General features: G+C 58.4%; 3 protein-coding genes across 5 annotated transcripts; 1 reads left to right on the top strand and 2 right to left on the bottom strand.

Moving 5' to 3' along the window:
* Positions 1–132: 132 nt before the first annotated feature.
* LRPAP1 (LDL receptor related protein associated protein 1) lies at positions 133–4834 on the top strand. Of its 3 annotated transcripts, none has more exons than XM_049790065.1 (8): positions 133–378; positions 1446–1590; positions 2111–2235; positions 2385–2520; positions 2694–2852; positions 3016–3098; positions 3918–4094; positions 4680–4834. In XM_049790065.1, the coding sequence occupies exons 1-8, from the start codon at positions 175–177 to the stop codon at positions 4692–4694; spliced, it is 1044 nt and encodes a 347-aa protein (XP_049646022.1). In that variant the 5' UTR covers positions 133–174; the 3' UTR covers positions 4695–4834. The 3 variants fall into 3 exon arrangements, with proteins under 3 accessions (XP_049646022.1, XP_049646020.1, XP_049646021.1); XM_049790063.1 differs by having other exon boundaries at positions 135–378; positions 4713–4834; XM_049790064.1 differs by having other exon boundaries at positions 137–378; positions 2400–2520; positions 4713–4834.
* Positions 4835–13945: 9111 nt separating this feature from the next.
* On the bottom strand, positions 13946–20308 carry DOK7 (docking protein 7). The gene is made up of 7 exons (XM_049790067.1): positions 20164–20308; positions 20047–20092; positions 18059–18289; positions 17589–17789; positions 16171–16290; positions 15385–15495; positions 13946–15285 (listed from the first exon to the last, which is right to left on the bottom strand). Exons 1-7 carry the CDS (start codon positions 20215–20217, stop codon positions 14615–14617), a joined length of 1434 nt encoding a protein of 477 aa, XP_049646024.1. The 5' UTR covers positions 20218–20308; the 3' UTR covers positions 13946–14614.
* Positions 20309–21379: 1071 nt separating this feature from the next.
* Positions 21380–26119, bottom strand: HGFAC (HGF activator). The gene is made up of 13 exons (XM_049790066.1): positions 25942–26119; positions 25378–25558; positions 25183–25282; positions 24834–24913; positions 24393–24515; positions 24005–24316; positions 23747–23921; positions 23570–23655; positions 23236–23485; positions 22805–22944; positions 22315–22455; positions 22072–22220; positions 21380–21577 (listed from the first exon to the last, which is right to left on the bottom strand). The coding sequence occupies exons 1-13, from the start codon at positions 26047–26049 to the stop codon at positions 21395–21397; spliced, it is 2028 nt and encodes a 675-aa protein (XP_049646023.1). The 5' UTR covers positions 26050–26119; the 3' UTR covers positions 21380–21394.
* Between the last annotated feature and the right edge of the window lie 122 nt (positions 26120–26241).

Here is a 26241-nt window from a genome sequence, read left to right as displayed (position 1 = left end):
AAACGCCCGCTTGTCTCCGCACGGCTCTCTGGGACTCGTAGTCCGCAGGCGGCCTTGCCTCGGCCAGCGGCTCGACGTAGGACTACAACTCCCAGGAGGCAACGCGGCGCGTTAACTGGGAGCCGGGCGAACCCGTGTCCGCGCAGGGGTCAGAGGCCGTAGCGTCGAGAAAAGATGGTGCTGCGCAGTGCTCGAGCCGCACCGTGCATCATGTCGCTGTCGCTGCTGCTGCTGCTGCTGCTAGGACTCGGGCCGGCGGCGAGCCACGGTAGCAAGTACTCGCGTGAGAAGAACCAGCCTGAGCTGGCCCCTAAGCGCGCGCCCGAGCAGGAGTTCCGCATGGAGAAGCTGAACCAGCTCTGGGACAAGGCGCACAGGGTGAGCGCGGGTGTCTGCGCATCGCGGGGTTCAGTGCACACGGACCCGCTCGGGTTCTCTAAGGCCGTGGGGTCGGGACTCTGGAGGCCAGGGTGGAGCCGTGCAGTCTGCCCCACAACGAGGGGCCGGGGCCGCCCTTGCATCGGGAAAGGGCTCGGAGCCTGGGTGACAAGCGTGGGAGAGGGAGGCCAGGGCGCTTGCTGGTGCTGGGCTGGGGGGCGTGGAACCCCTTCCGCCGGCCCTTCACTGCGGCGTCTGGCTTGGGAGAACCCCTGAGGGGTGACCCCAGCTCGGAAAAGGAAGAAAGGAAGGGCCGGAGCGGTGGCGCATCCCTAAGACGTCTGCCTTGCGCGCGCGAGCCTAGTACTGACCGCAGTTCGGTCCCCCAAGCCAGGAGCGACTTCTGAGCGCATAGCCAGGAGTAACCCCTGAGCGTCACCGGGTGTGGCCGGAAAACCAAAAATAAAAGGAGGGGTGAAGAAGCAGACTGGGACCCCCCGCTGGGTGCTGAAGATGGCGGGCTGCAGGGGGCCGGGGAGGGAGCCCTTTCGGACTCCTGGACTGAGGATCTGGCTGGGCTGTGAGTGACCTTCACTCACCTTCTCACCTTCAGATCTCACATTCCTGAGGGGAACTGGTTTGTGAATGACCTTGCCTGAGGGAAAGGAGCCTGCCAGTCCTGGAGCGGGGCTGCCCTTTACTGAGACCTGCGCAGCCCCCCCCCCCCACTTGTTCCTGAGGGCCTGAGGGTGCTGGCCTCCTCCCTCTACTCTAGGGATTAGTGTTCACCTGATTAGTGCTTGGGAGAAGTGGGGAGGGAGGGCCCTCTGGGAACTCTACAGGGCTTGAATGACCCGCAAGAAAATCTTTCAAATGGTTCTGGACTTGAGGGTTTGGCCTAGGAAAAGCCCCTCTGTCTGACCCGTCTGCGTCTGCCTTGCTGCAGTTCCCAGTTGGCCTATCTCAGTATCAGTGCAGTGGCCTTGCCCCTCACCCCAGTCCCCACCAACTCCAGCTCGAGGGGGGGGCCCAGTCCAGCCTTGTGGCACAGGAGTGTATGTCCACAGCTGCAGCTGTCACCATCGCAGCTGTCGGAGCTGCACTCAGACCTGAAGCTCCAGGAACGGGAGGAGTTCAACTGGAAGAAACTCAAGGCCGAGGGTCTGGATCCTTCAGGAGAGAAGGAGGCCACTCTGATCCGAAGCCTCAATGGTAACCCTCCAGCCAGCAAGGGGGGGCCGTCCTGGCAGGGCCCTGGTCAAGGGAGTCCAGGGAGACCCCTAAGGAGACACACCAGGTCCCAGGGCATTGGGGCTCTGCTGGGCAGTGAGGAATGGTCATGTCTCTCTGCAGAGACTCCCCCAGTAACACCCCCAGTGGGGTGTCAGGATTCCCAAGGGGGTGCCTTAAGACACCCTTCCCAGCAGCCCCTCATAGCAGGGGGAACAAGGAAGGGGCCTACACAGGAACCTACCCACCCGCTCCCCTCCACTCCTTCCCTTCTACAGCCCCCCTGCACCCTGCTCACATTTGCCCTCCTCCACCATACCTGGATCCTTCCACATCTACACCTCTGCACCCCTCTGTTCCTACCTTCCTGCAGCCCCCTCACCCCTGCTCCATGCCTGCCCTGCATGGTCTGGAGGCTTGGTGGGATATCCAGGTTCCTGAAGGGAGCAAGGGGCTGTGTATCCAACTACCTCCTGGACAGTGTGAGCCCACTGCCCCCTAGTTATTGTGAACAAATACGGGCTGGATGGGAGGAAGAATGCCCAGGAGCTGCTGAGCAATGCCATCAGTGACCACGCCCAGGATGACAGCCTTGGGGATCCCCGGCTGGAGAAGCTGTGGCACAAGGTACCCCCATCTCCCTGAGGATCCCACTGGGCTCTCCCAGGTCGTTTCTCTGGGCTGGACACTCTGGGTCACAGGCCCCTGGGTGAAGGTGAGATGCATTGTCTGATGCCAAGCCTGAGCCCCGGAAAGGGTCCACAGTCCCCACCAAGGCTCTGTCCACTCAGGCCAAGACCTCGGGCAAGTTCTCAGACCCAGAGCTCGACAAGCTGTGGAGGGAGTTACTGCACCACCGTGAGAAGATGCGGGAATACAATGTGCTGCTGGAGGCGCTGAGCCGGGAAGAGGGTGAGTTCAGTTCTTGAGTTCAGTTCAAGTTCGGGAACCTTCCAGAAGGGGTAGGGTGGATGAGGGTAGGGCACCCAGTTTCAGGCTCCCGTCCAGTGTTGGAGACCATGGCCTCCAGGTTCCACAAAGATGCCCCCTGCACATGACCGGGTCGCTCATGTGACTACCCACAGAGTCCCACGAGAACTACATCCAGCCGACAGGCGCAGACCTGGGAGCAGCAGCCCTGCAGAGTCGGCACGCAGCACTCAAGGAGCAGCTCCGGGTGCTGGGCCTGGGCATGGAGCGGCTGCAGCGGATCAGCCAGCAGGGCTATGGCGCCCAGCAGACCGGTGAGTCGGGCAAATGGGCAGGCCCAGCCCCTCCTGCTGGACAAGATTGCCTCCCAGGTCTCTCAGGAGCCAGGACAGCCAGGTCGACATGGGGTTGCCCAGAAGCCTCGTCACTCCGTGCAGCTGCTCTTCACTAGCGCTGACCCGACTTCCCTCCCTCCAGAATTCGAGGAGCCCCGTGTTCTGGACCTGTGGAATATGGCCAAATCGGCCAACTTCTCCCCAAGAGAACTGGAATCTTTCCGGGTGAGCTCTCGTCCTGCCCCTGCCAGGGCGTGTACGTCCTTCCTCAGGCTCCGCCTCTATCTCCGCCCTTGCTGTAACTCCACCCCACCCCACTGACCCTGCCCTTACCCCCTATCCTCCCTGACTGCCCACACCCCCATCCTGCTCTGACTCCTCCTATATCCCCCTTCCTGCCCTGACGCCCACACACTCCATCCTGCCTTGACTGACTCCACCCATTTTCCCTCTGACTGCCTACATCCCCCCCCCCTCCTACTCTGGCTCCACCCTCCTGTTCTGTTCCCTACTTGTCTCTGCCCTGTCCTGGCTGACTTTGACCCTGTAACCTGAGGCCAGAGGAGCTGGTCTCCTGACTCTTGCAAACTTGGAGGACTGGGCCAGAGGTCTCAAAAGGTGACAATAGTGGGGTGTTATGCCAGGTCCTACTGGGGTCTCTGCTGCTGTGGACACATTGGGAAGGGAGGCTGCCTTCCCAGTCCCTGGGAACTGGCCGGGCATTGTGTGCTTGAGTGTGTGTGTGTGTGTGTGTGTGTGTGTGTGTGTGTGTGTGTGTGTGTGTGTGTGCTCGCGCGCACGCGTGCAATTGTGTGTATGCACCGCCTTGGCTTTGTGTGCTTGTGTGTGTGTGTGTGTGCTCGCGCACACGCGTGCAATTGTGTGTATGCACCGCCTTGGCTCCCTCGAGGCGTTGTGTGCTTGAGAGTGTGTGTGTGTGCTCGCGCGCACGCGTGCAACTGTGTGTATGTACCGCCTTGGCTCCCTCGAGGATACCACCTTCAAGAAGGGTCCAAATCTGCTCCCTGCCCCGGGTGCTTCCAGGAGGAGCTGAAGCACTTTGAGGCCAAGATCGAGAAGCACCAGCACTACCAGCAGCAGCTGGAGATTTCGCACCAGAAGCTGAGGCACATGGAGAAGCTGGGTGACTCCGAGCACATCAGCCGTAACCGTGAGCGCTTCACGCAGCTGGAGGACCGCACCAAGGAGCTGGGCTACAAGGTGTGGCAGTGAGGCTGGCCACAAGGAGCTTGGGGTGAAGCCATGGCAGGGGTGTGTGGGTGCGGCACCTGGCTGCGGAGTACTGGGGTGTGTGGGCCGCACAATTCTTTGTTTTGTTTTGGGGCTACTCAGAAATTTCTACACTCAGAAATCACTCCTGGGGGGCCATCGAGGTGGCGCTAGAGGTCAGGTGCCTGCCTTGCAAGCGCTAGTCAAGGAAGGACCATGGTTCGATCCCCCGGCGCCCCTTATGGTCCCCCCAAGCCAGGGGCGATTTCTGAGCGCTTAGCCAGGAGTAACCCCTGAGCATCAAACGGGTGTGGCCTGAAAACCAAGAGAGAGAGAGAGAGAGAGAGAGAGAGAGAAGAGAGAAAGAAATCACTCCTGGAAAGCTCAGGGGACTATATGGATGCCAGGGATGGAACCCAGGTTGGCGCATGTACAAGGCAAATGCCCTCCCTGCTATTCTGTCACTCCAACCTGGCACATCATTCTTAAAATTATTGGCAGCCTGGATTTGGGGGGCCAGTGAGCTGGTGTCAAGGCCACCACCACCATGGCTCTGCCTTTAGGGAAATGCCTTAGGCCCACTGCTGGTGACCACCACCCCACCCACAGGTGAAGAAGCATTTCCAGGACCTGTCAAGCAGGATCTCCAGAGGCCACAACGAGCTCTAAGCCCATCCCAGCATGGGGAGCCTGGATCAGTACACCTTAGATGATGGCCCCCCAAATACAAATTTTGGTTTTCAGACTATGTCACTGCTGTCCTGTCTGTGCCTATGAGCCCCTGTATTCCTCCCTCCTGTTGGGTGGCTGAGTGACCAATGGAGACACTTCTGTTACATCACACACTTTGGGTTCTCTGAGGGAGAGAAAAGGCAGAGCACAGGGGACAGGGCAGGCAGTTTAGTCCTGTGTCCCTGGCCTCTCAAACCACAGGAAAGAAACCCCCCACAACCACCACTCCCAGGGATGTTGGGGCCAGCAAAAGCTGCCCTGGGCTCCTTATCTGGGGAGAAGCTTCCAGAAGGAACTTAAGGATGTGGGGGGACCAAATATGCAGGTGGTTGTGAGGTACCCACAGCTTGGGACATAAGACTGCTCAGGACACATGGCTAGTGGAGCCCACGAGCAGCAGGTGTCAGAAAGGCACCCTAGGGATGGGGCCTAGAGTGGAGGTGGGGAGTCGGCCCAGCTCATCTAGGGTGCTCCTGTAGGAGCCCCACTTTGCCACAGCCACAAGACATCCTACAGTCTCTCCTTCCCCTTTCTACCCAGGGCTGCCTCACCACACCACATTGAGCAGGTGTCCCCCAAGTCTGGCCACATGCGCTGGGTAGTTCCATGGCTAGACAGGCCAAGTTGGGGTTCAGGGACCTCTGGCTGAGACTGGGTCTGGTCCCAAAAGCTGCTTCCCACCAGACCTGAGGAGAGAAGGTGCTTGGCTTGTGCCAGGAAAGGGGCTGCAGTTACAGGGTTACCCCGAACTTTAGACTGTTTACATGACCATCTGGGTTCCAGAATCCTCCAGGTGTAGGTCATGGAAGATCCTTGGGGCCATCAGAGTCCCAAGTGGTGTGCTCTCAGCCAGGATGCCCTCGGTCTTCGGAGGTCAGCACGGGGCCTCCTTCCTGGATTCTCCTCCTTGCCTACACGTGCCACGACCCCACTGTGCATGCTGCGGTGGTGGCTGTCGAGTAGTGGGAAGTGCCATTGAGCCCTACAAAGCACAAGGGGGGGGGGGGGAATCCCTCCCCATGAGCAACAGTGCTTGTTCACTGTCCAGCTGGCCTGAGAAGACCCACTGGCAGCAGTGCACCCATGTCTGGAACTCAATAGTGAGGCTCCCTGTGGGCCACCAAGGAACCCCCACCCGAGCTTCCTGCAGCTCCAGCCCCATGTAGGCTGGGTACAGGGCTGGCCAGGATGTTTGTAGATGGGGCTTCCTGTAAGGAGTCAGCCGTGGGAGAGATGTGGCCCCCCCAACATCTCGGGGTTAGGGTCAGATCCACGGTCCCAGGGAGCCCTCGCCTGCTGTCCCTGTCCGGTCTGGGTGCACCCGGTGGCAGCTCTGGAACCTACCCAGATGTACTGGGGGGGAGGGGGGGTTGCTATAGTAGCTCCCTAGGCCAAAGAACACAAGTCAGTGTCCCCAATTTCCACTCACCTGCAGCCTCCTGAGGTTTGTGGGAGTGCATCCCATCTCATGCCCACATCTAATGCCCCCAGGCTGGCATACCCAAGTCCCTCAGCACATCTATGCCTCTGGGCCTGGCAGCTCACTGGGTGAGCTCCAGAGTGTTTGAGGCTGGGCCAAGACATCTTTGACCTCTGACACCTGCCCCGCCCTCCCCAGGAGCAACAGTGCTTGTTCACTGTGTGTCCGGCTGGCCTGAGAAGACCCATTGGCAGCAGTGCACCCACGTCTGGGACTCAGTAGTGGGTTATGGACTCCAAGGCTGAGCCCCAGGTGGTGCTCCTTGCCCACCCAGCTGCCGATCCTGGTGCCCATGGCCACACACACAGTAAGCCTGAGGGACCTGTGCAGAGAGGTGACGGATATGATGTGGCTACCCACTGCCCCAGGTGCAGGGACACCTCCTGCCTATAGGAAGAGAAACTGAGGCTCACGGTGACTTCTCTGAGCCTGCTGAGCTCAACCTCCAGAGCCCAGGCCTGGCCCAGGGCTCCTGACCTCAGAGTTCAGGGGACCTGAGCCTGACAGCTAACGGGGGCGAGGTGTGGCTCTGGGAGCTGTATCTAAGTAGGGACTCCAGGGCGATCCCAGCACCCAGGAAAGCAATACTCAGCAGCTAGAAAGTAGAGCCCCTGCCCCACAGACCACCAAAAGGCAGTGCCACCAGCTGTCACACAGTAGCACACACACACACAACCCAGAGATCTATTCAGCATGTACTCATACCACACAGGGGCACAAGACCCCATATCCATGCATATATGTTGTATTAAAAGTCCTGCATGCTGATGAATGATGGTGAGATGGATGGAGGGTGAGGCCTTTCTCCTCCAGCTTGGACCACACTCCTGCAACTCCCTCCAGCCAGTGGGTCTTAGCGTGGCAGCGAGGAAAAGACTCACAGCGGTCAGGTTTCAGGAGACATCAGCTTTATTCAGGCCCTAGCCACCACATGTGGCGCTGAAGCTTTAAAACCTTTCAAGCCATCTCCATTATTAGTCCTGCACTCAACCTGTCTCTTCCCCCATCCTGCTTCTCGCTCCAGCTCTCTTGCTGAATCTCCCCCAGTCTCCCCATCAATCCCCTTTCTGCCCCTCAGGCAAACCTTTTGTTACCTACCAAGGACCCCTCCCAGAAATGGGCAGGTCTTACCATCAGGTAAGGTTATGCTGAAGATAGGGGTGGGGTGACACATACATGAGACAAGCATGCAGCATCCTACATAAACAAACAGCACAGAAACATGGTACCTTATGTACACATCACACAGGAGCATGATATCCCATGTACACACCAAGGAGCATGGGACTCCATGTACATGTATACACATGACACAAGTAGGCCTCCACATATGCATGAGTACCTCACACAGAAGGGTGTGCTTGCATGCACTAGCATACAACACCCCACAAACATGCAGATCACATAAGCATCCCATGGTCATGCATATACACAGACATCAGATATACCTCATGTACATGCAGACATTATATGTGCACACAAGTGTACAACGCCTCATGATAAATCACAATGTCCCGCATACATGCACACTGCAATCCATACATGCATCACAAACAAGCACATATAATACCCCACAAGCATGAAGAGATCATGCAGCAATGTCCCGTATCCAGATTATAGAGTGTGCATTTGTGGCTAATCACCTTAAGCACGAAACCTGTTTTCACATCCAGAGCACATACCCACCTTTTTCTTTTGGATTATCCTTACCCTGTCTTCTCTAAACACAGAAGCACACACCCTGTTTTAATCCCCTCTCACATCCTACCCAGTTGACTGACAGTCCACACCTTACTCACCTCTACTAAGTTACTCTCCCAAAGTGGCTGGTGGATGCTTCTTTGTGAGTGTTCTACTCGCCTGAAATTTGACCTTACCAGTGACTTCTACATTTTACGACCTGACCTTTACAGGCTTCATTTACGGCTGGCACCTGGAGCAGGAATTTCGTCTATGATTGGTAAGATGTTCTCTGTGGGAGTCTCATGGATGCTCAAGTGGATTTTTTTCCCTGTGGATTTTTTAATTAGCTTCTATTTTTGATATAAAGTTGTGACAATAGGGCCCGGAGAGATAGCACAGCGGCGTTTGCCTTGCAAGCAGCTGATCCAGGACCAAAGGTGGTTGGTTCGAATCTCGGTGTCCCACATGGTCCCCCGTGCCTGCCAGGAGCTATTTCTGAGCAGACAGCCAGGAGTAACCCCTGAGCAATGCCGGGTGTGGCCCAAAATCCAAAAAAAAAAAAAAAAAAAAAAAAAAAAGTTGTGACAATAGCTTGGTTTTGCGTTGAGGGACCCTGGTTTCTTTTCATGTATACGGTTACCTTCTTTTTTCCAATAGTCAAGATAAAACAAACTGAGGTAGTAAATTATACATTGGTTACTCTAGTAATGGTTCTTCTTGTTATTATAGTTTGTATGTATCAAGAAATGCAAAAAATTCCAGCTAGGGGGCTGGAGAGATATCACAGCAGAAGGGCATTTGCCTTGCAAGTGGCCGACCCAGGACGGATGGTGATCCAAATCCCAGAATCCCATATAGTCTCCCGTGCCTGCCAGGAGTGATTTCTGAGCACAGAGCCAGGAGTAACCCCTAAGCACTGCCAGGTGTGGCCCCCCCCCAAAAAATGCCAGCCAAACTTTCTAAAATGCTTTCAGCTCTTTCTAAACCACCCTCTACTGTTTCTAAAAAGCATCCAGCTGTGGAAAACAAAAGCATATTTCCAGTAATTACACCTGGTTCCGCCAAAAGCCCTGAGGCTAGTAATTTGCCACAGTTCCCCCCAGTTCCTAGGCCAGAGAAGCCAGTCACTTAACCAGCTGATAGTAACTAACTTAAAATGCAAAAATGAGATAGTGACATGCCAATCGGATGCTGAATGGTTCTCAGCTATCCCAGTGAATGTTTCCCAATTACTGTGATGTTTGATATATATATTATTTAGCAACTTACTTTCAAAATTATGTCCGCAAAAATATTCTAATGTCTTTGTCCACAGAAATCAATGGAAAAGAAACTTGAATACTATAGAATCTTATTACAGAGCTCATTATAAGAATGTTCTAGCAAACTTATTTTCAAACTGTAATATATCTGCGGAAATGTTCTTGTGATTTTGTTTTTTGGGTTTTTGGGCCACATCCAGCCTTGTTCAGGGGTGCTTCCTGGCTTTATGCTCAGAAATCACTCCTGGCAGGCACGGGGGGACCATATGGGATGCCGGGAATTGAACCCAGGTCCATCCTAGGTCATCTGCGTGCAAGGCAAACACCCTACCGCTGTGCTATCTCTCTGGCTTCCATGTTCTTGTGATTTTGTTTGTTTGTTTTTTGGGGCCACACCCGTGTGACGCTGAGGGGTTACTCCTGGCTATGCGCTCAGAAATTGCCCCTGGCTTGGGGGGACCAAAAGGGAACCCGGGGGATCGAACCGTGGTCCGTCCTAGGCTAGCGCTTGCAAGGCAGATGCCTTACCACAGGTGCCACCTCTCTGGACCCTGTTCTTGTGATTTTTTAGGGAATTATATGGAAAAGGAACTATATGGAAAAGAGTTGTATGGAAAAGGATGTTCTAGACTTGTGTTAGTGTAAGAATGTTTAAAATCTTTTGAGTTAAATATATCTTCAGAAAGATTCTAATGTTTATGTTCAGAGAAGTCTATGAAGAAGTGTTGTGAGATGCATATGACACAGATATGGAAAAGTTGATTGTTTTGAGAATGATATATGCACAAATCTATGATGTGTACCACATAACTGTCACACCATAACCTAAGAGGAATCTTAAGATTTTCTAAGGAATATCTCATCAGAAGACCCCTGAGAAGTTTTTTCCTCAGTGTGAATGGCTGATGAGATTTGTTAATGGAACTGACATTCCACATGCTTTATTACTAACATTTAATTGGCCTAGAGATGGTTCTCCCTTCTGCTGTATTATGTGTGTATATAGTAACTTTTTACTTCTAACATAAGGATTTTTTAATTATCTTTATTTAAACACCGTGATTACAAATATAATTGTAGTTGTATGATTACAGTCATGTAAAGAACACCCCCCTTCACCAGTGCAACATTCCCACCACCAATTTCCCAGATCTCCCTCCTCCCCACACCCCCACACCTGTACTCGAGACAGGCTTTCTACTTCCCTCATTCATTCACATTGCTAGGATAGTTTTCAGTGTAGTTATTTCTTTAACTGCACTTATTACTCTATGTGGTGAGCTTCATGTCATTAGCTGCACCTACATGGGAAGATGGGGGGAAGTAAGGGTTGGGACTGAGGCTCCAATAAGTATCCTGTGTCACTGTTCTTTTTGCATGGGTGCATTAAAATGGGGAAATTTTAGATATAGAGAGGAGTTACTATCCATTAGGAATGGGAACTCCAAAATTTTTGTTACAGGAAGACTTCCACCCTGAACATTTGCTATAGAGTCTTGAATCTAATCCCTCAAGTTAAGACCCTTAAACACTGGCTAACCGGGTCTGAGTCAGAAGGTACTCCTGCAAGCAGCCACACAACGAAGCTCCAGGAACAACAGAGAGCCACCTCCTCTTCCATCCTCACTTTTTATCTATGGAAAAATGTCACACCTAGAAGGAGGGACCATTCAGTTTCACTACCACTCCGAGGTGCTGCATTCATAGAATAACAGCCAATGAGAAACCGTGTGGGAGTTGACTGACATAGAGACAAACATATCCCATAATCCCACATCTCCCCCTATTTTACATCATTTAAAAAAAATGATCAGTAAGGGTCCAGGGTTCAGGTCCCTGTTTGGGTGTCATTTTCTTTTCTTACTTACTTTTTTTTTTTTTTTAGAGAAAGAAAAGACTTTAAAATTTTCCCACAACTATGGACCAGAGAGATGGCGCTAGAGGTAAGGTGTCTGCCTTGCAAGCACTAGCCAAGGAAGGACCGCGGTTCGATCTCCTGGCGTCCCATATAGTTCCCCCAAGCCAGGGGCAATTTCTGACCCCTGAGCATCAAATGGGTGTGGCCCAAAAATACCAAAAAAAAAAAAAATTTTCCCACAACGAATCTCCAAAAACGAAAGAGAACTCCTCCTCTTCCATCTTCACCTTTTATCTATGAAAAAACATCACACCTAGCAGGGAGGACCGTCCAGTTTCACTACCAATCGGAGGTACTGCATTCATAGAATAACAACCAATGAGAAACCATGTGGGAGTTGATTGACATGGAGACAGACAAATCCTGTAACCCCACAATAGTGACTTGATTTAGGCTTCAGTGCCTCGGACATTGGCCGATCACCCCTAAACCTTGAGTCACATATTTGGATCCAGCTTGGTTTGGATCCAGCATCCTGCACATACACCAGGAATTGACCTTCTACCAGGACAGGCCCTAGATCTGCCCTCGCACCTTCTTGCCCCTTGATGGTGCCTTGGAAATCATCAATAACTTGCTTTCAAGGCAGATAATTTCCCTGCCTCACCACCTAACAGTGAGATACAAAAAGATGCTTCAAGACACTCAAACTTCGAGCAAGATCTATACAAACACCAAGATCTCTAATTACTGAAGCCTGACTGTGACAACCAGGATTGAAGAGAAACTTTCCTGGAACCATTAAGAAAGGCTTTGGGGGACCCGGAGAGATAGCACAGTGGTGTTTGCCTTGCAAGCAGCCGATCCAGGACCAAAGGTGGTTGGTTCGAATCCCGGTGTCCCATATGGTCCTCCGTGCCTGCCAGGAGCTATTTCTGAGCAGACAGCCAGGAGTAACCCCTGAGCACCACTGGGTGTGGCCCAAAAAAAACAAAAAAAAAAAAAAAAAAAAAAAAAAGAAAGGCTTTGGGGGGCCGGAGAGATAGCATGGAGGTAAGGCGATTGCCTTTCATGCAGAAGGTCATCAGTTCGAATCCCGGCGTCCCACATGGTCCCCTGTGCCTGCCAGGAGCAATTTCTGAGCATGGAGCCAGGAGTAACCCCTGAGCACTGCCGGGTGTGACCCAAAAACCACACACACACAGAAAAAAGAAAGGCTTTGGGGTTCGACAAATTACTGTGGCTGGAGCATGTAGTTGGTCTATGGCAGGATGCTTCGTGAGTAGGGACACTCTGTTTTTAGGCCAAAAGTTTTTTTCTATTTTTCCCAAGTTTTGCTATGCCTATGCAAAAAACTGTCTCCCCTTTTATCTTTTAGATAGAGACATCCTCCTTTATCTTAGAACCTTGGGGCACAAATTACTTTGTTTTACCTCACATTTCTGCATTTTCTTTTATAGTTAAAGAGAGGGAAATTTAGTTAATCACCTTAAGCACATACCCTGTTTTAACATCCAGAGCACACAACCCTGATTTCCCTAATCCCCTTACCCTGTCTTCCTAAACACATCCTCTCACAACCTACCCGATTGGCTGACAGAGTCTACACCAAGGGTCTCAAACTCAATTTACCTGGGGGCCACAGGAGGCAAAGTCAGGGTGATCCTTGAGTGCAAAGTCAGTAGTAAGCCTTGAACATGTGACCCAAACAACTAAAACAAAACGAAACAAAAAAAAGATCCCTCTAGAGCAGGGCCATAAAATGTTGTACAGAGGGCCGCAAACAGTTTGAGACCCCTGGTCTGTTGAATCAAATAATTAAGGATGGTGGTGGATGGTGAAGGATTTCTCTCTGCCACCCCAGGCCACGTGGCTCCGCAACCCCCATTCAGCCGGCGGGTCCCAGGTTAGGTGAACAGTGGAATCAGACTCATCCAGAGACAGGCATCAGGAAGCATCAGCTTTATTCATACCCTATCCACCACATGTGTGGCCTCTATCCTAACCTTTCAAGCATTCAGCCATTCTTAGCTAGCCCTGCATCTTAACTCCTTTCAGCCATCTTCCTTTGACCTCCATCCTGGTCAAAGACCAAAAGAGGCAAAGACCCAAAAGCCAGAGAGCCCAGCAGGGCAAAAAAGGGGCGGAATCCCCTCAGTCAAAGGCTTATCTACCTCTTCCAAGACCCCTCCCAGGAATGGGCGGGGTCTTGCAGGTAAGGTCACACATAATATCTGGTTCCCAAGACCCCTCCCAGAAATGGATGGGTCTCAGGTAGCTACACCTAAATCCAGGGTGGAGTTACACTGGTCTACACCTTACCCTCCCCTAATATAAATATCCATTTCCCACCTACAATAAACTGAGCTACCCTGCTGAAGTGTCTGTTGGATGCTTCTTTGTGAGTGCTCTACTTGCCAGAGATCCAACCTCACCAGTGACTTTGACATCCAGCAACTCTGACCTCACCAGTGACTTCTCCATCTTGGGATCTGAATTTACCAGCCTCGTTTACATTCATGCACAGACATATAGAGTATATGTGTACACATACATATGACACAGGTAGAAGTGTGTTGCATGGAAACCTGTGTGTGTGCTATCATGTGTGTGCTCCAAGCTTCAGCATGCAGCAAAGCACCATGGTCTGTAACACGTTTCACACACTCCACATACATGCCATGCTCACAAGTGTCCTGGGTGCACATGGGCTCCTTCCCATGTATGCAACAGCAAACACCATTCCACGTATGTGCGCACATCACTGCACACATGAACACAACTCAGGGCCCACAGGCTCAGATATGTACCACACAGGAGGCGGGACTGGTAAGAAAGGTTTTATTTCCAGTCCGAGGGGCACCACGGAAGCACAGGGTGGTCACCGGAGGCAGGGGGTCCACTGATGCTGAGATCGGTGGGCAAGTGTGACCCAGGCCGGTGATGCCAGGGCCCAGGGTCAGGCTACAAATAGGCATCCTGGCAGAGCTCCAAGGTCACAGCCCGACCAGTCAGGCTTGGCAGCACATGAGATGCCTTGCCCAGCCCTGGCCTCCAGATGGCAGACACCACCTTAGTGCCCCCACACATCCTATACAGCCTGGGCAGGGGTTGCAGGCAGAGAAGAGGAGACCTGGCTCTATGTACCCAGCCCTATTCCATAGCTACCCCCAGCTGGGGTTCAAGTCCCAGGAAAGGCTGGCCTGGGTAAGCTGGGAGAGTCCCAGAGTCACGAGATACCCCTGAGCCTCAGTCCGTGCTCTGTGGAGGGAGGAGGGAAGCTTCACCCCTGGTCCGAATGTCCACGCACACATTGGGCCAATTCACATCCACTGTGTGTAACATTGCCTGCCCAGCTCCCCAGAAAAGCACTTCTGGCTCCACCCAGGGGCTCTCTCCCATTGTGGGCACCGTGAGAGGGCTGCCCTGTGCCCCAAGCTGTGGTCACTAGCTTCATGGACCAACAGCCATGCCCTACAACCACCCCTCCCACCCTTCAGGGAGGGGGGTTTACCTTGAGGCCTCCACACACATCACAGATGGAAAAAAGTCCTGGAGGGGGCCCGGCCTGGTGGCCCCCCACTTCCCAAGACTCACCCAGGGCCGAGCTTCCTGGTGACGATGCTTCCGTGGCCTGCCCCAGGCATCTTGCACCCAACCAGCCAGGGGGACAGCTGGAGTCCCTGGGTACCTCATCTCCTTCAGGGCCCCCCTGCTCAGCTGGGCTCTGGTCCCCGATGGCCTGGCGCAGGCTGCGTGGCGTGTCATAGTGGGCTCGCAGCCCACTGGGCACCTGGTACTCAGTGGCAGCCGGCGGGCAGGCACACAGCCCAGGGCCCGGTGGAAGGCTGAGCAGGGAGCCTTGCTCTTCTGCCCCATGCCACACATCCAGGCTGCTGCCTGCACATGAAGAGAAGCTGCCGGAGCAGGACGAATGGCTGCCTGTGGCGATGCCGCTGTCCGAGGAACCCTGCCGGCCTACGTCCTGCAGTGGTCGCAGCCGCAGCGGGTGGGGGAGTGGCCGGGAAGTGCCAGGGGACGCCTCCCCAGGGCCCTCTTGCAATGTGCCAGCGGAGGTGGACTCTGGCCATGTGGCCAGCCGGCTGCCTGCACCAACATCTGAGTGGCTGGTCTCCGAGGACGAGCTGGACATGCTGCGGTCATCTCCTGAGAGCGAGGGACAGTGTCACGCCCACCCGCTCCTAGGAGAGAGAGGGGGAGGGCGGCAGAGCAGAGCCAGACTGAGCCTCCCATGCCTGCACCCACCTGCACTGCCTGGCCTGCCTGCATGTGACAGGAGACTCAGTCGCTTCTCCAGCTGCAGGGCCTCCAGGGTCTCCTGGGCCACTCGGTCCTGTGTGACCCCAGGCCCAGGATCTGTGCAGAGAAGGAGTAAGCCAGCACCCATCCTGATTCCAGGTGCTGCCCAGCCTCCCACACCTGAATCCTACCACCCCAACCTGTGGGCAGCATCACCTCCCCACTTGGCACTGAGTGGGGCTGGGATGGAGGACCCTTCGATGCAGTGTGAGGTAATCAACGTGCTAGGTCCATATCTTGGAATATGCCTGGGCCAGTGAGATGCCTAGTCCTGGTCCCCAGTGGTTACAATACACACAGGAGCCTGCAGGGGCACCTATGGGCCACAGGGCAAGGGGATGGGGCCACAGTCCAGCTGAAGGAGGTGGCCCTGGTCTAGGCAGCAAGGCTGGGCAGACACTCCCTGATTACCTCAGCAAGGGTCACAGTGACAGGAACCACACTGAGGCACAGGGCTCCAGCCCCTCAAAGGCAGGCAGGCCTCACCCCACTGGGAGGGTACTGGGGGACCTTGGGGGTATCTACTCTGGGTCTCAGGGGATGCCAATTGGGGTCCACCATGAGGTGGTCAGAACCCCTAGAAGTGAGAGGCACACACGGTAGGCAGTTCATGTGGACAGCAGCCCAGAAGAGGGTCTTGACCCAACCCAGCCCCCACCTGGGGATAGGCCCATCTACAGTCCCCTATGAAAGAGGAGGGCAGCAGGCAGGGTGCCCCCTCCCTACACACACCTGGGAGCAGTGGCCTCAGGCCGAAGGGGCCCCTGGATGGGGAGACACCACGCACGATGCAGTCAAACAGGAAGCTGATCTGCTCACCCTCGGCCGCAGACAGGAAGAACACGCCAGCCCCTGGGAACATGGCACACCACTGAGACCCCACAGGGCCTCCAGTACCCCTGAGTTCCTGCAGGCCCCCACAGCATAAGGGTGGCAAAGATGGGGATGTGGGGCCAAGCATAGAGCTGCTCATAAAGGAGGTCCTGACAATTGGCTGGGGCAGGGCGTCACTTCATGTGGACAAACACCCTAAGACAGTCCTGAATGGCTGGGCAGTATCCTCCAGACAAGGAGCACCTGCTGCCCATGTGTTTCACCAGGTCCTGATGTACACTGAGCCCTCCCAGGGAGCCGACGGACATCAGGGCCTGTGCCAGGTACCCGAGGAGGGGGTAGCACTAGGATTGGGGTGGTAGAGGGTTCAGAAGGGGAGTAATGTCTCTGGGGAGGTATCTTCAGTGGGATACTGGGGAGCCAGTTCCCAAGACTGTGGTGGGGCCCTTAAAGGAGCATAGGGTTGAGTCTGCAAGACCTGACTGGGAGCCCAGGAGGTGAATGAAAATTGCTCAGCACGGGCCAGAGCAATAGCACAATGGATTGGGCATTTGCCTTATATGAGACAGATCTGTGTTCAACCATACGATCCCATAGGGCCCCCCAAGGCTGCCAGGAGTGATTTCTGAGCACAGAGCTAGGAATAACTTCTGAGTGTTGCTGAGTGTGGCCCAAAAATTAAAAAAAAAAAAAATTGCTCAGCCAGGCCAGGGCCAGGGCTAAGATGGTTCAGCCCCAGGAGACACTCCTTGTCGGTCCTCTCAGCCTTCACCTCTAACCCTTTTCCCCTGAGCACGTAGCCTCAGACCTAAGAAGGTTCCTGAGCTGGTGCCATGTTGCTGGGCTGGGTAGTAGCCTGCACTCAACATCCCCCCATCAGGCCCCTGAAATGCCCCCAACAAACAGTTTAGAGATGAGAAAACTGAACAGAAGAGTCACAAGTGGCCTCATGCAGCCGCTAGAGCCAGCAGGGCCCTTTGTGGCGCTGCAGCTGTGCTGGGCCAGCAGGCATGATACAGCCACCTGACGCCATGGCCCAGTCAGGCCGTCCAGCCATCCCGCCCAACAGGCGCCCTCAGACCAGGCACAGAGCCGGCCTTAATCCCGGCCCCCAGCAGCTGGCATAGCGGGCACAGCCAGTTCCCGCTATAAACAACACATGACAGGCAGCGGTCTCCAAAGCCTCCTTCCCACAGCCTGAGGCCAGGGCGACCTTTTGCCCAGCATCTATTTCCTCACGGGGTCCCCTGCCCTCCCAGCCTATTCCCATTTTTGCAGAGCAAGGAGCGGCCTCCAGGGGACCACCCCATACTTACAGTACCCACACCTGGTCCCGCCCTCGAAGATGAAGCCTCCAGGCACTGCTCCGTAGCGCCTCAGCTCTGACAGCCGCCACTGGCCGCCCACCACGGGGGGCACGTCCCGCGCCAGTGCCAGTGCATCGTTGCACAGGTGCAGCGTGGCCGGGCCGCTCTCCAGCTTGGTGCCCGGGGCCACTGTCACTGGAAACCTGTGCACTGGGGGCGGGCAGAGTAGTGAGCGTGCAGGCGTGGTCATACCGGACTCCTGCAGGGCCTGACCGACTGGGCTCCCTGCACCTCGAGCTACTGGGGTCCCTCCGCCCAACAGCACTAGGTTCCTTGTGCACCACAATCTTCGATATTCGGGCTTCCTGCAACTGCAGTATTGGGCTCCCTGTTCCCCTAGCTATCTGGGATCCTACACACGCGGTATTCTGGCACTCTGTACCCTCCAGGCTTGACTTTCTGCAGCCCATGGTACTCACCCTCGCCCAGTGCGTAGCGGATGCGGGCATCCCAGGCGCACATGGCCTCGCGGCTGTCGAAGCCCAGCATGACGGCCTGGGGCTGGCACACGATGGCCAGGGTATGAGTCAGGCCCTCGAATTGCAGCCCTGGCTCCAAGCCACAGATGGCCTCCAGGGTGATGCTGCTTCGCTCCCGGAGGCCCTTGACTCGGTCCAGGCGATCCTTGTAGGCCAGTAACTGCAGGCAGTCTACAGGGCACGGGAGTGAGCCGGCACACGGGCACACCCCCAGCAAGTACCATGCCACACACACTGCATGCTCACACGCCCCACACCCTCACACGCCCCACACGCCCCACACCCTCACACGCCCCACACGCCCCACACTCACGCACACACAGACAGCTGCCTCACCCCCTGCCTGCACACACACATGCCCCACAGAACTGCTACTGGTGCCTACATGGGCCGTGGGGGGCTCAGGTCCCGCTGCCAGAGCCCGCACCGCCATGGCTTCCAAGGCCGCGTGAGCTTGTCTCCCACAGCCAAGTGAGCCACAACACATGTCGCTGCCAACCCGCTCACTGGTCCTCCCCAGGAAACCGAAGTGTCCGTGTGTAGGAGGCCAAGCCCAAAGTACAACGGGGAAGAGACTGAACGACAGGGAGGATGAAGTCCCACGGACATACCCAGGCAAGCCTGGCACTGAGGCACATCTTTTTGTGCCCAGGCTCTGCTTTCCAGAGCAATGCGCATGAGGGTGTTGCTGTTTGGCTCCACTCGGAGTGGAGATTCCAAAACCCCTGCAGAACCCAGAACCCAGAACCCCTTCCGGAACCCAGGAACCCACAGACCCTTCCCAAGGGCACCTCACTGTGTCAGCCCGGAGACTGGCATCCCATCTTCATGGTGCCTCAGGGATCTTTTGAAGTCCCTGAGGACTTGCTTGGGACCGTCAGCCCCAGCAGGTGCTGGCAATGGGGTCCCCAGGGTGGTGCCCTGCTTACCAGGGGAATAAGCCTGGTTCCTGCCTGTGCCCACTCGAGGTGGGGAGGAGCAGAGAAAAGAAGCTGGACCAGACCCTGCTGGGACACCCTGGGCTGAGGAGAAGGGGGCCCAGCCAGGTACTGCTAGTGAGGGGCTGGGAAGTGGCTTCATTCCTGCCCACATCTGGTTTTTATTTCCTTTTGTTTTGTTGTTGTTGTTTGTTTGTTTTTATTTGGGAGCCACACTCAGTGATGCTCAGGACTTAACTCCTGGCTCTGCGCTCAGGGATAAGTCCTGAAGTTCTTGGGATGCTGGGGATCTAACACGGCGATCTGTGTGGAAGGCAAACGACCTGCCTGCTGTGCTATCCTCCAGCCCCTTCCCGCCCACATCTGGCGCCCGGAACTGTGTCCCTCCTCCTGACCGGCCAGGTCCTGATCTGGGGTCACCTCTCTACTTTCAGCCCTGACCCTCCACACACACAGACACACACACCAGCAAAGCCTATGAGGCAGCTTTCCCTGCCCGCTCGCTCGGACCCCTTTTCTGCAGAGGCGCGAGTGGGCTACCGGGGCTCAGCACCCCGCGGCGCTCTTCGGGCGGCAGTGTAGGAGGGAGCGGCCTCACGGGTGCGGCAGGACGAGCGGCTCCACGCGCAGCGCCGGCCTCGCCCAGGCTTCCCCCCCGGGCCCCGAGCGCGGGGCGGGCTCCAAACACCTGTCCCGGACAGCTGCAAAGCAAGTCCCCGCCGGCGCCCCGACTGTGCTGGGCCGAGGGGAGCAGCTCGCCCGGTGGCCGGCCCGCAGAGCCCGCAGGCTCCGGCCGGGGAGGTGAGCGCGGAGCCGAGCCGAGCCGAGCCGAGCGCCCCGGGGCCACGCCCACGGGCAGCGGTCCTGGGGCCGCGGGGCTCGGGACCCTGCCCCCGCCTCGCCGCGGCTATTTCGGGCGACTGGCCGCTCCCGGCTCTCGCCCGCCACGGGCTGCGCCCCGCCGCCCCGCGCCCGCGCCCGGCCGCTCACCTGCCACCGGCGACGGCTTGCGCAGCACCAGCCACCGGCTCTTCCACTGCGGAGAGGACAAGGCCGCGTGAGCCCGCGCCCCGCCGCGCCCCCCGCCGCCCCGGCGCCCGCGCCCACCTTCTTGCTGTCCCGCAGCTTGACCTGGCCCTCCACCAGCGCCGCCTCGGTCATCTTCTGTCATGGTGCCTGGCGCGCGCCCCGCGGCCGCCCAGCCCGGCCAGGGTCACTTTCAGCGCGCGGCGGCGGCGGCGGGGCCGGGCGAGCGGGGGGCGGGCCGCGGAGGGCCGGGGCGGGGCTCGCGGGGCCCCTCGCCGGGGTGGGGCGCGGGGCGGCACCGGCCGCACCGGCCCGGCCCCCGCTCGCCGCCCCCGGACGGCTTGGACGCGGGCCGCGAGGCGCCTCCGGGAGCCGCACAGACCGGCCGGCCGCTCCTGGGAAGGGCCCAGGCAGAGCCCTGGAAAGACGGGACCGGGAGCGAGGTCCGGTCCGAACTCCCACCGCCCGCCCTCCCGGGCGCCACCTCCCACGCCAGAACCGACCTCGGCCCAGCGGGTTGGCTGCGGGGTCCCAGGCCAGGCCAGGCCAGGCCGGCCAGGCGACTCCGCTCCCGCAGTGCCAGAGGACAGGCACGAGGCGCTGACAAGCTCGGGCGGACGTCTGGGGCCATCTGGCTGCCCTGCCCCGCGTCACCTGTGCCTCCAGCCACCCTGCCCTGCGTGGAGCGCTGCCAGCCTGCTAGCCCCATTCATGCCGCCCGCCCCCAGGGCCCCGTGGGCGCTGCTGGATCCAGCCACATCCGCTGCCTGGCGCGGGCCCCACTGTCCCGGGAGGCCGGCGAGGTCCGGTGCAGCATTCCCCAGCGCTCCCCGCCCCCCGGCTCGCCCGCCGAGGGCAGCAGCTGTTCCCCAGACACGTGCAAGGGGTGCCTGGCCGCCCTGCGCCCTCCCTGTTGCAGCCCAGCTGCCTGGAGCCCAGCCCAGCCCCGGAGGCCGGCCGAGAGGTCTCTCCCCTTCCCCTGACACCCGCTGGGGACCCTGTGGGGCCAGTGGGGTCCGGACAGGGTCCCCCACAAACGCATTGGAGTGAGGAATGAAAGGCCATGCCTAAGGCTGACCCAGCCTCCGCAGACCCCCAGACCTGAGCACTGCCCAGCAACTGCAAGAGGTTCCGCCTCCCACCCTCAGCACTCGCTTATGGGGGCTGTGGGACGAGTGGGGGTCCGTGGAGACCACATGCCCGGTTTCTATCTCCTCGCCCAGCGAGAGAGTCACTGGCTAGTGATGAAGGGAGGCCAATCCTCAGAAACCTCTTTATTGGGGGTGGCAGGGTCAGAAGGATGCAGGGAATCTCAGGTGGGGGTCACAGGCTGCTTGGAGGGCCGGATGCGATCGTTGATCCAGCCCACATAATTGGACACGCGAGTGTAGACTCCCGGCTTATTGAGGTGCCCACAGCCATCACCCCAGCTGATGATGCCATACAGGTAGGACACTCCGTTCTTCTCGCAGACCAGGGGCCCACCGGAGTCCCCCTGAGGGAGGGGCAGTTCTGGTGAGCAGCCACGCAGGGACCCTCCTCCCCCAAAGGTGCCCCTGACTAAAGCTGCCCAAGGCAGGAGGGTAATGGGGGACATTTCCAAGCCAAGGAGCTGGCATGGGGCGGCCCATGTTCCCTGGTCCTCATAGTGCCTGGGACAGGTGGGGTTGCTTCCTCTTCCCTGCTGCATAGACAGGGAGCAGACGAGCTCCCTGAAGCCCCATCCTCAAACTCCTGAAAGCAAGTGCCCCTTCTTCCAGGAAGGCCCCTCCCAAGGCCATCTGCCCCGGAACCCAGTGTCAGTGTCAGGCCACCCAGTTCCACTGCCAGGCTGTGTGGCCTCTCTCTCTCTCTGGGCCTCAGTTTCTCCACTCTGGTGCGCTGCTATGAGGCCTTCCAGAGCCTAGTTCCCTGTCTGGGGGCCCAGGTGACCCCATCCCCAGTGCCCCTATTCTGCGGCCCCCCCCAGGCATCCTGGCTGAGACCCACCTGACAGGCATCTGATTTGCAGTCAAAGTAGCCTGCGCAGAGCATGTTGGGGCTGATGTCGGCACCGTACACCTCGGGGCTGCTGCACTTGTGGTCGGCCACCAGGGGCACAAGGGCCTCTCGCAGGTGGCTGGAGTAGCTGTTCGCATCTGCAGGGAATGAGCACTCAGGGAGCACTTCAGGGCATGGCCCAGCCCCGGGTGCGAGGGCCATGGCCCAACCCTGGCACGGGGCCCTACGCACTCTCATCCTGGTGGCCCCAGCCTGCTATCTGGCACCGATGCCCCACGGGGAAGGGACTGCTGGGTTCTGGCAGACAGATGGGCTTGACGAACTGGGAGCGCAGGGCACATCGGGTCCCGTTCTTCCTCAGGCGGATCAGCACTGCAAGACACAGAGGAGCAGCCGGGCACCGGTCAGCACGAGGTATCACGGTGGACGGCTTAGAGCAGGGGTGGCGAACAGGATGTTGACCCTCACTCAAAATGGCGAAATGCAATATGTGTTGCTTAGATGATCTTAAAATGACATGCTTTTGTGTGAGTGTTTGTCTGTTTGGGCAGGCCACTGCCTGATGTGGCTCTCTGACTCTCACAGTTTAGAATTTTGGCTCTTTGTGTGTGTCGAACTTGTTGGCCACCCCGGCTTAGAGCCTCCTGCCACCTGGCCTGTCCAGATTCCGGTGGGCAGGGTGACGGCGGGAAGAGGATGCATTTCCAGTGCCAGCACTTGCCCAGGTCGTGGTCGCTGGGGTTGTACACTGAGTACAGAGGGTACAAGATGTACTTCTCCACGGCCAGCGTCTGTGTCACGTCGGTGGTGCGGTTGAAGAAGTGCTGCCCCAGCACCACGGTCACGCTGTCGCTGGGCGGGCTGGGGGTGAGGGGGACAGTGGGACCTTAGCCACGTCCGCAGCCACCGGTCCCGTCCACCGCGCTGCCCAGGCTGGACCGACATTTCCCCATCTGCCTGAGGAGTCAGTCCTAGCCTGGCGAGCCCCAGGCCGGCAACCGTGCCCGCTGCCCCGGGCAGCAGGTGGGGAGGAGGAGACGGCGGGGCGGGCCCGAAGCCCCAAAGCCAGGGCCCGTCCTGCTCGCCGGCGCTAGACGCCTGCCCCTGGCGGCCCGCGGGGAGGGGTCTCGGGAGGGACGGGGCCCCGCTCGCCTGCCCAAGAAGCAGTGTGCGGCCGACACCACCCAGCAGGTGTGGACCAGGCTGCCGGCGCAGAAGCGGTCCCCGATGTAGACGGCCGCCAGCCAGGGGTGGGAGCCGGGCAGCGCGGACGAGCCGCCGACGATGCGGGGCTGGAGGAAACTCCGCTTCTGGTGCCTCCTGCCGCAGCTGGGGCCGGGCGCGGGGGCCGATCCCCGGCCCGGCAAGTCCGGTGCGGGCGGCTGTTTCCTGGCGAGAGACTCTGAGAGCAGAGATCGCGGCGTCACCCGCCCGCGGGGGGACTGGGGGCCTCCGGGGGCCTCGGTGTCCCCTCCCGCCCACGCACCGCAGGCTGCCAGGCGGCAGTAGTCCCAGGAGAGGACGCTGTCCTCCAGCACGTAGCACCAGGGCCGCTCGTCCAGGTCCGGGTTCCTGGGCGCGGGGCGGGCGGAGGAGCTGTCAGGGCCGTGGGCGGGCGGGCGAGGCCGGGAGAGGCCGGGGAGGCCCCGCGCGCCCCGCGCACCTGCAGTAGGAGTGCGGGCCCAGGCCTCGCAGCTGCGCGTCGCCCACCGCCGCCGCGCTCAGCTCCTGGTGCAGCAGGTCCGAGTCCCAGGCCAGGCAGCGGAGGCCGGAGGCGGCGGTGCCGGCCACGCCGCGGTAGTCCGCGCCGTTGCCCAGGAAGCAGCGCTGGGCGGGCTCTGCGGGCCGGGACCGGTCGGGTCGATGGGCCAGGCCTCCCTCGACCCGCGCCCGCGTGCCCTCCGCCGCCCGCCCGGCTCACCGATGTCGCAGTGTCGCCCAGCGTAGCCCGGCGGACAGGCGCAGGCGGTGGCTCCGGTGGCCACGACCGCGTGGCAGGTGCCTCCGTGGAGGCAGGGGCTGCCCGGACACTCTGGGGGTGGGCAGGGGCGGGGGTGAGAGGGGCAGGGAGACGGGTGGCGGGACGGGGTCGGCCGCGTACCTGCGCCCGCGGTGTCCGCGCAGAGGATGCGGCCCCCGATGCACTCGCACTCCTGGACGCGGGCTTCCTGCGCGCGGGCCCAGCGCTCGCCTTCGTCCAGGTACTCGTGGCGTGTCCCATCGAAGCATTTCTCTAGAGTTCGCACTGTGAGCCCCCACCCGGGGGTCGCCAGCGCCTCCGCCCCTGGCCCCTCTCCACGGCCACTCACCTAAGCTGCAGTCCAAGCCCGAGAAAGCCACCGGGCAGGTGCAGTGGAAGGACCCTGGGATGGCACCGCTGGAGCAGGAGCCCCCATTGAGGCAGGGGCTGGAGGCGCAGGGGTCCGGGGTAGCTGAGGCGGCGGCAGGGAGCTGGGGTGAGTCTCTTCCAAACAGCCCTGGGGTCTTCAGGGAGGGTGCAGGGACCAGACCTCCCCCCTCGCTCCTCCTCTCTCCCCCACCCACCCTGGTGAGTGGCTCTGGATCTGGCCTGACCCCACTGCACTAGGGGGTCGGTCACCAGAGGTCCAGGTAGCTCCCAGCACTCCTGCAGCCATGGGTCATCCATCCCAGGCTGGCTTTGCCCTCCCATGGGACACCCAACTCCTTGGCCCTGGCACTCACACCAGTGCCCCCTGGCCTGGCTTTGCTGTCCTACCCCTGGCATGCACCTGTGCCCTCCTCGGGAATGGGCGTCTGTGTACAGTAGCCCCAGGCCCGGTCCCGGTCATAGTTGTGGGTGGTGGCACACCTGAGGGTGATGGGGTCATGAGATAGTTCCTCGGTGCCAATCTCCTTGGACCCAGGGTGTCCCTCCCATTGGCTCTCATCCACTCATTAATTCACCCACCCTCTTATTCACTCATTTACTCATCCGGTCATCATTCACTATCACCACTCTGTCCCCATATACTCATTCATGAGGTAGGCACAATGCAGTGCTGCCAGGCGGGCCCACGGGGCCTACCGTGTTCTGCCCAACTGCGGGGACACTCGACGGCCCTCCTGACCCCAACCCACCACTTCCTGTGCGTGCTGCCCTCCAGTGTGCAGGAGTGGAACATGCGGCTTCCATAGCGGAAGGGGAACCTGCAGGTCTGTCCGTCCTCTGTGAGCACTGCTGAGGGAGACAGCACCTCCTGACCTTCATCCAGCATTCCAAAACCCACCCATCCATGCACTGCCCACCACCTCCAGGAAGCCCTCCAGACTCACCTGCACCCTCAGGGCTGCTGCGTGAGGAAGCCACTCTGGGTAGGGGCTTGTACCCCGCACCGTGGGGTTGCTCTGTTTCTGGAATACTTGTGTTTGGGGTCATAGATTTCATGGTGGTTTGGGGGGTCCCTAGGATCCTGATGGTCAGTGTACTGTTAGGAGCTGGTGTCACAGTCTTGTTCTAGGATCAGAGAGAATGTCCTGTGGAACGGTCCCTCTCGTGCCTCATTTTCATAGAAGGATCATTTGGTCTGGAAGCAGGGACAGGACTCTGGGGCTCTGCTCACCCCTTTTTCTTAGTGGCCCCCTCCCTCTCTTGGGGCTCCTCTGATCCGTGGCCTGGGGGTTATATGTGGCAGTCTGGGAATCCTGGCACCCATTGAGAGTGGGGGGCCCCCGCCCACTTCAGATACTGACTGAGACCCCAGGAGGGGTAACCAGAGTCAGCTCCAGGCCCTCGGGTGACTCAGCCTTCCACTCACCTCTGAAGGCCTGTACCCTGCAACACCTACGTAGGTCCCAATGGGCCTGGCTCCAAACCCCTCAAAGGGTCCCAGTGCTCACCCCACCGGACTGGGACTGGGCTCCCTGAGACAGCAGCAGCGGCAGCAGCAGCAACAGGGTGAATCGGAACGGTGGCCAGGGAGCGGGGACCCAGGCCCAGTACCCCATGACTGCTTCTGACCAGGTCTGAGGGCCAAGGCTACAGGGGTCAGGGCCTCCTGAGAATCATTAACTGGCTCCTGTGGCTCTGCTCTAGCCATGCTGGGGGCCCGGCCAGCCCCTCTGGGATCACTGTCATGGCCCTGTCACTGTCCACATCCACGGTCTCGGCCCAGAAGTTGCCTCTTCCAAAGTCCTCCA

The sequence above is a fragment of the Suncus etruscus genome, chromosome 16 (genome assembly GCF_024139225.1).
Source record: "Suncus etruscus isolate mSunEtr1 chromosome 16, mSunEtr1.pri.cur, whole genome shotgun sequence".
NCBI classification, from domain to species: domain Eukaryota; kingdom Metazoa; phylum Chordata; class Mammalia; order Eulipotyphla; family Soricidae; genus Suncus; species Suncus etruscus.
Note: the sequence above shows the minus strand (reverse complement) of the source record. Positions and strands in the feature narration are given on the sequence as shown.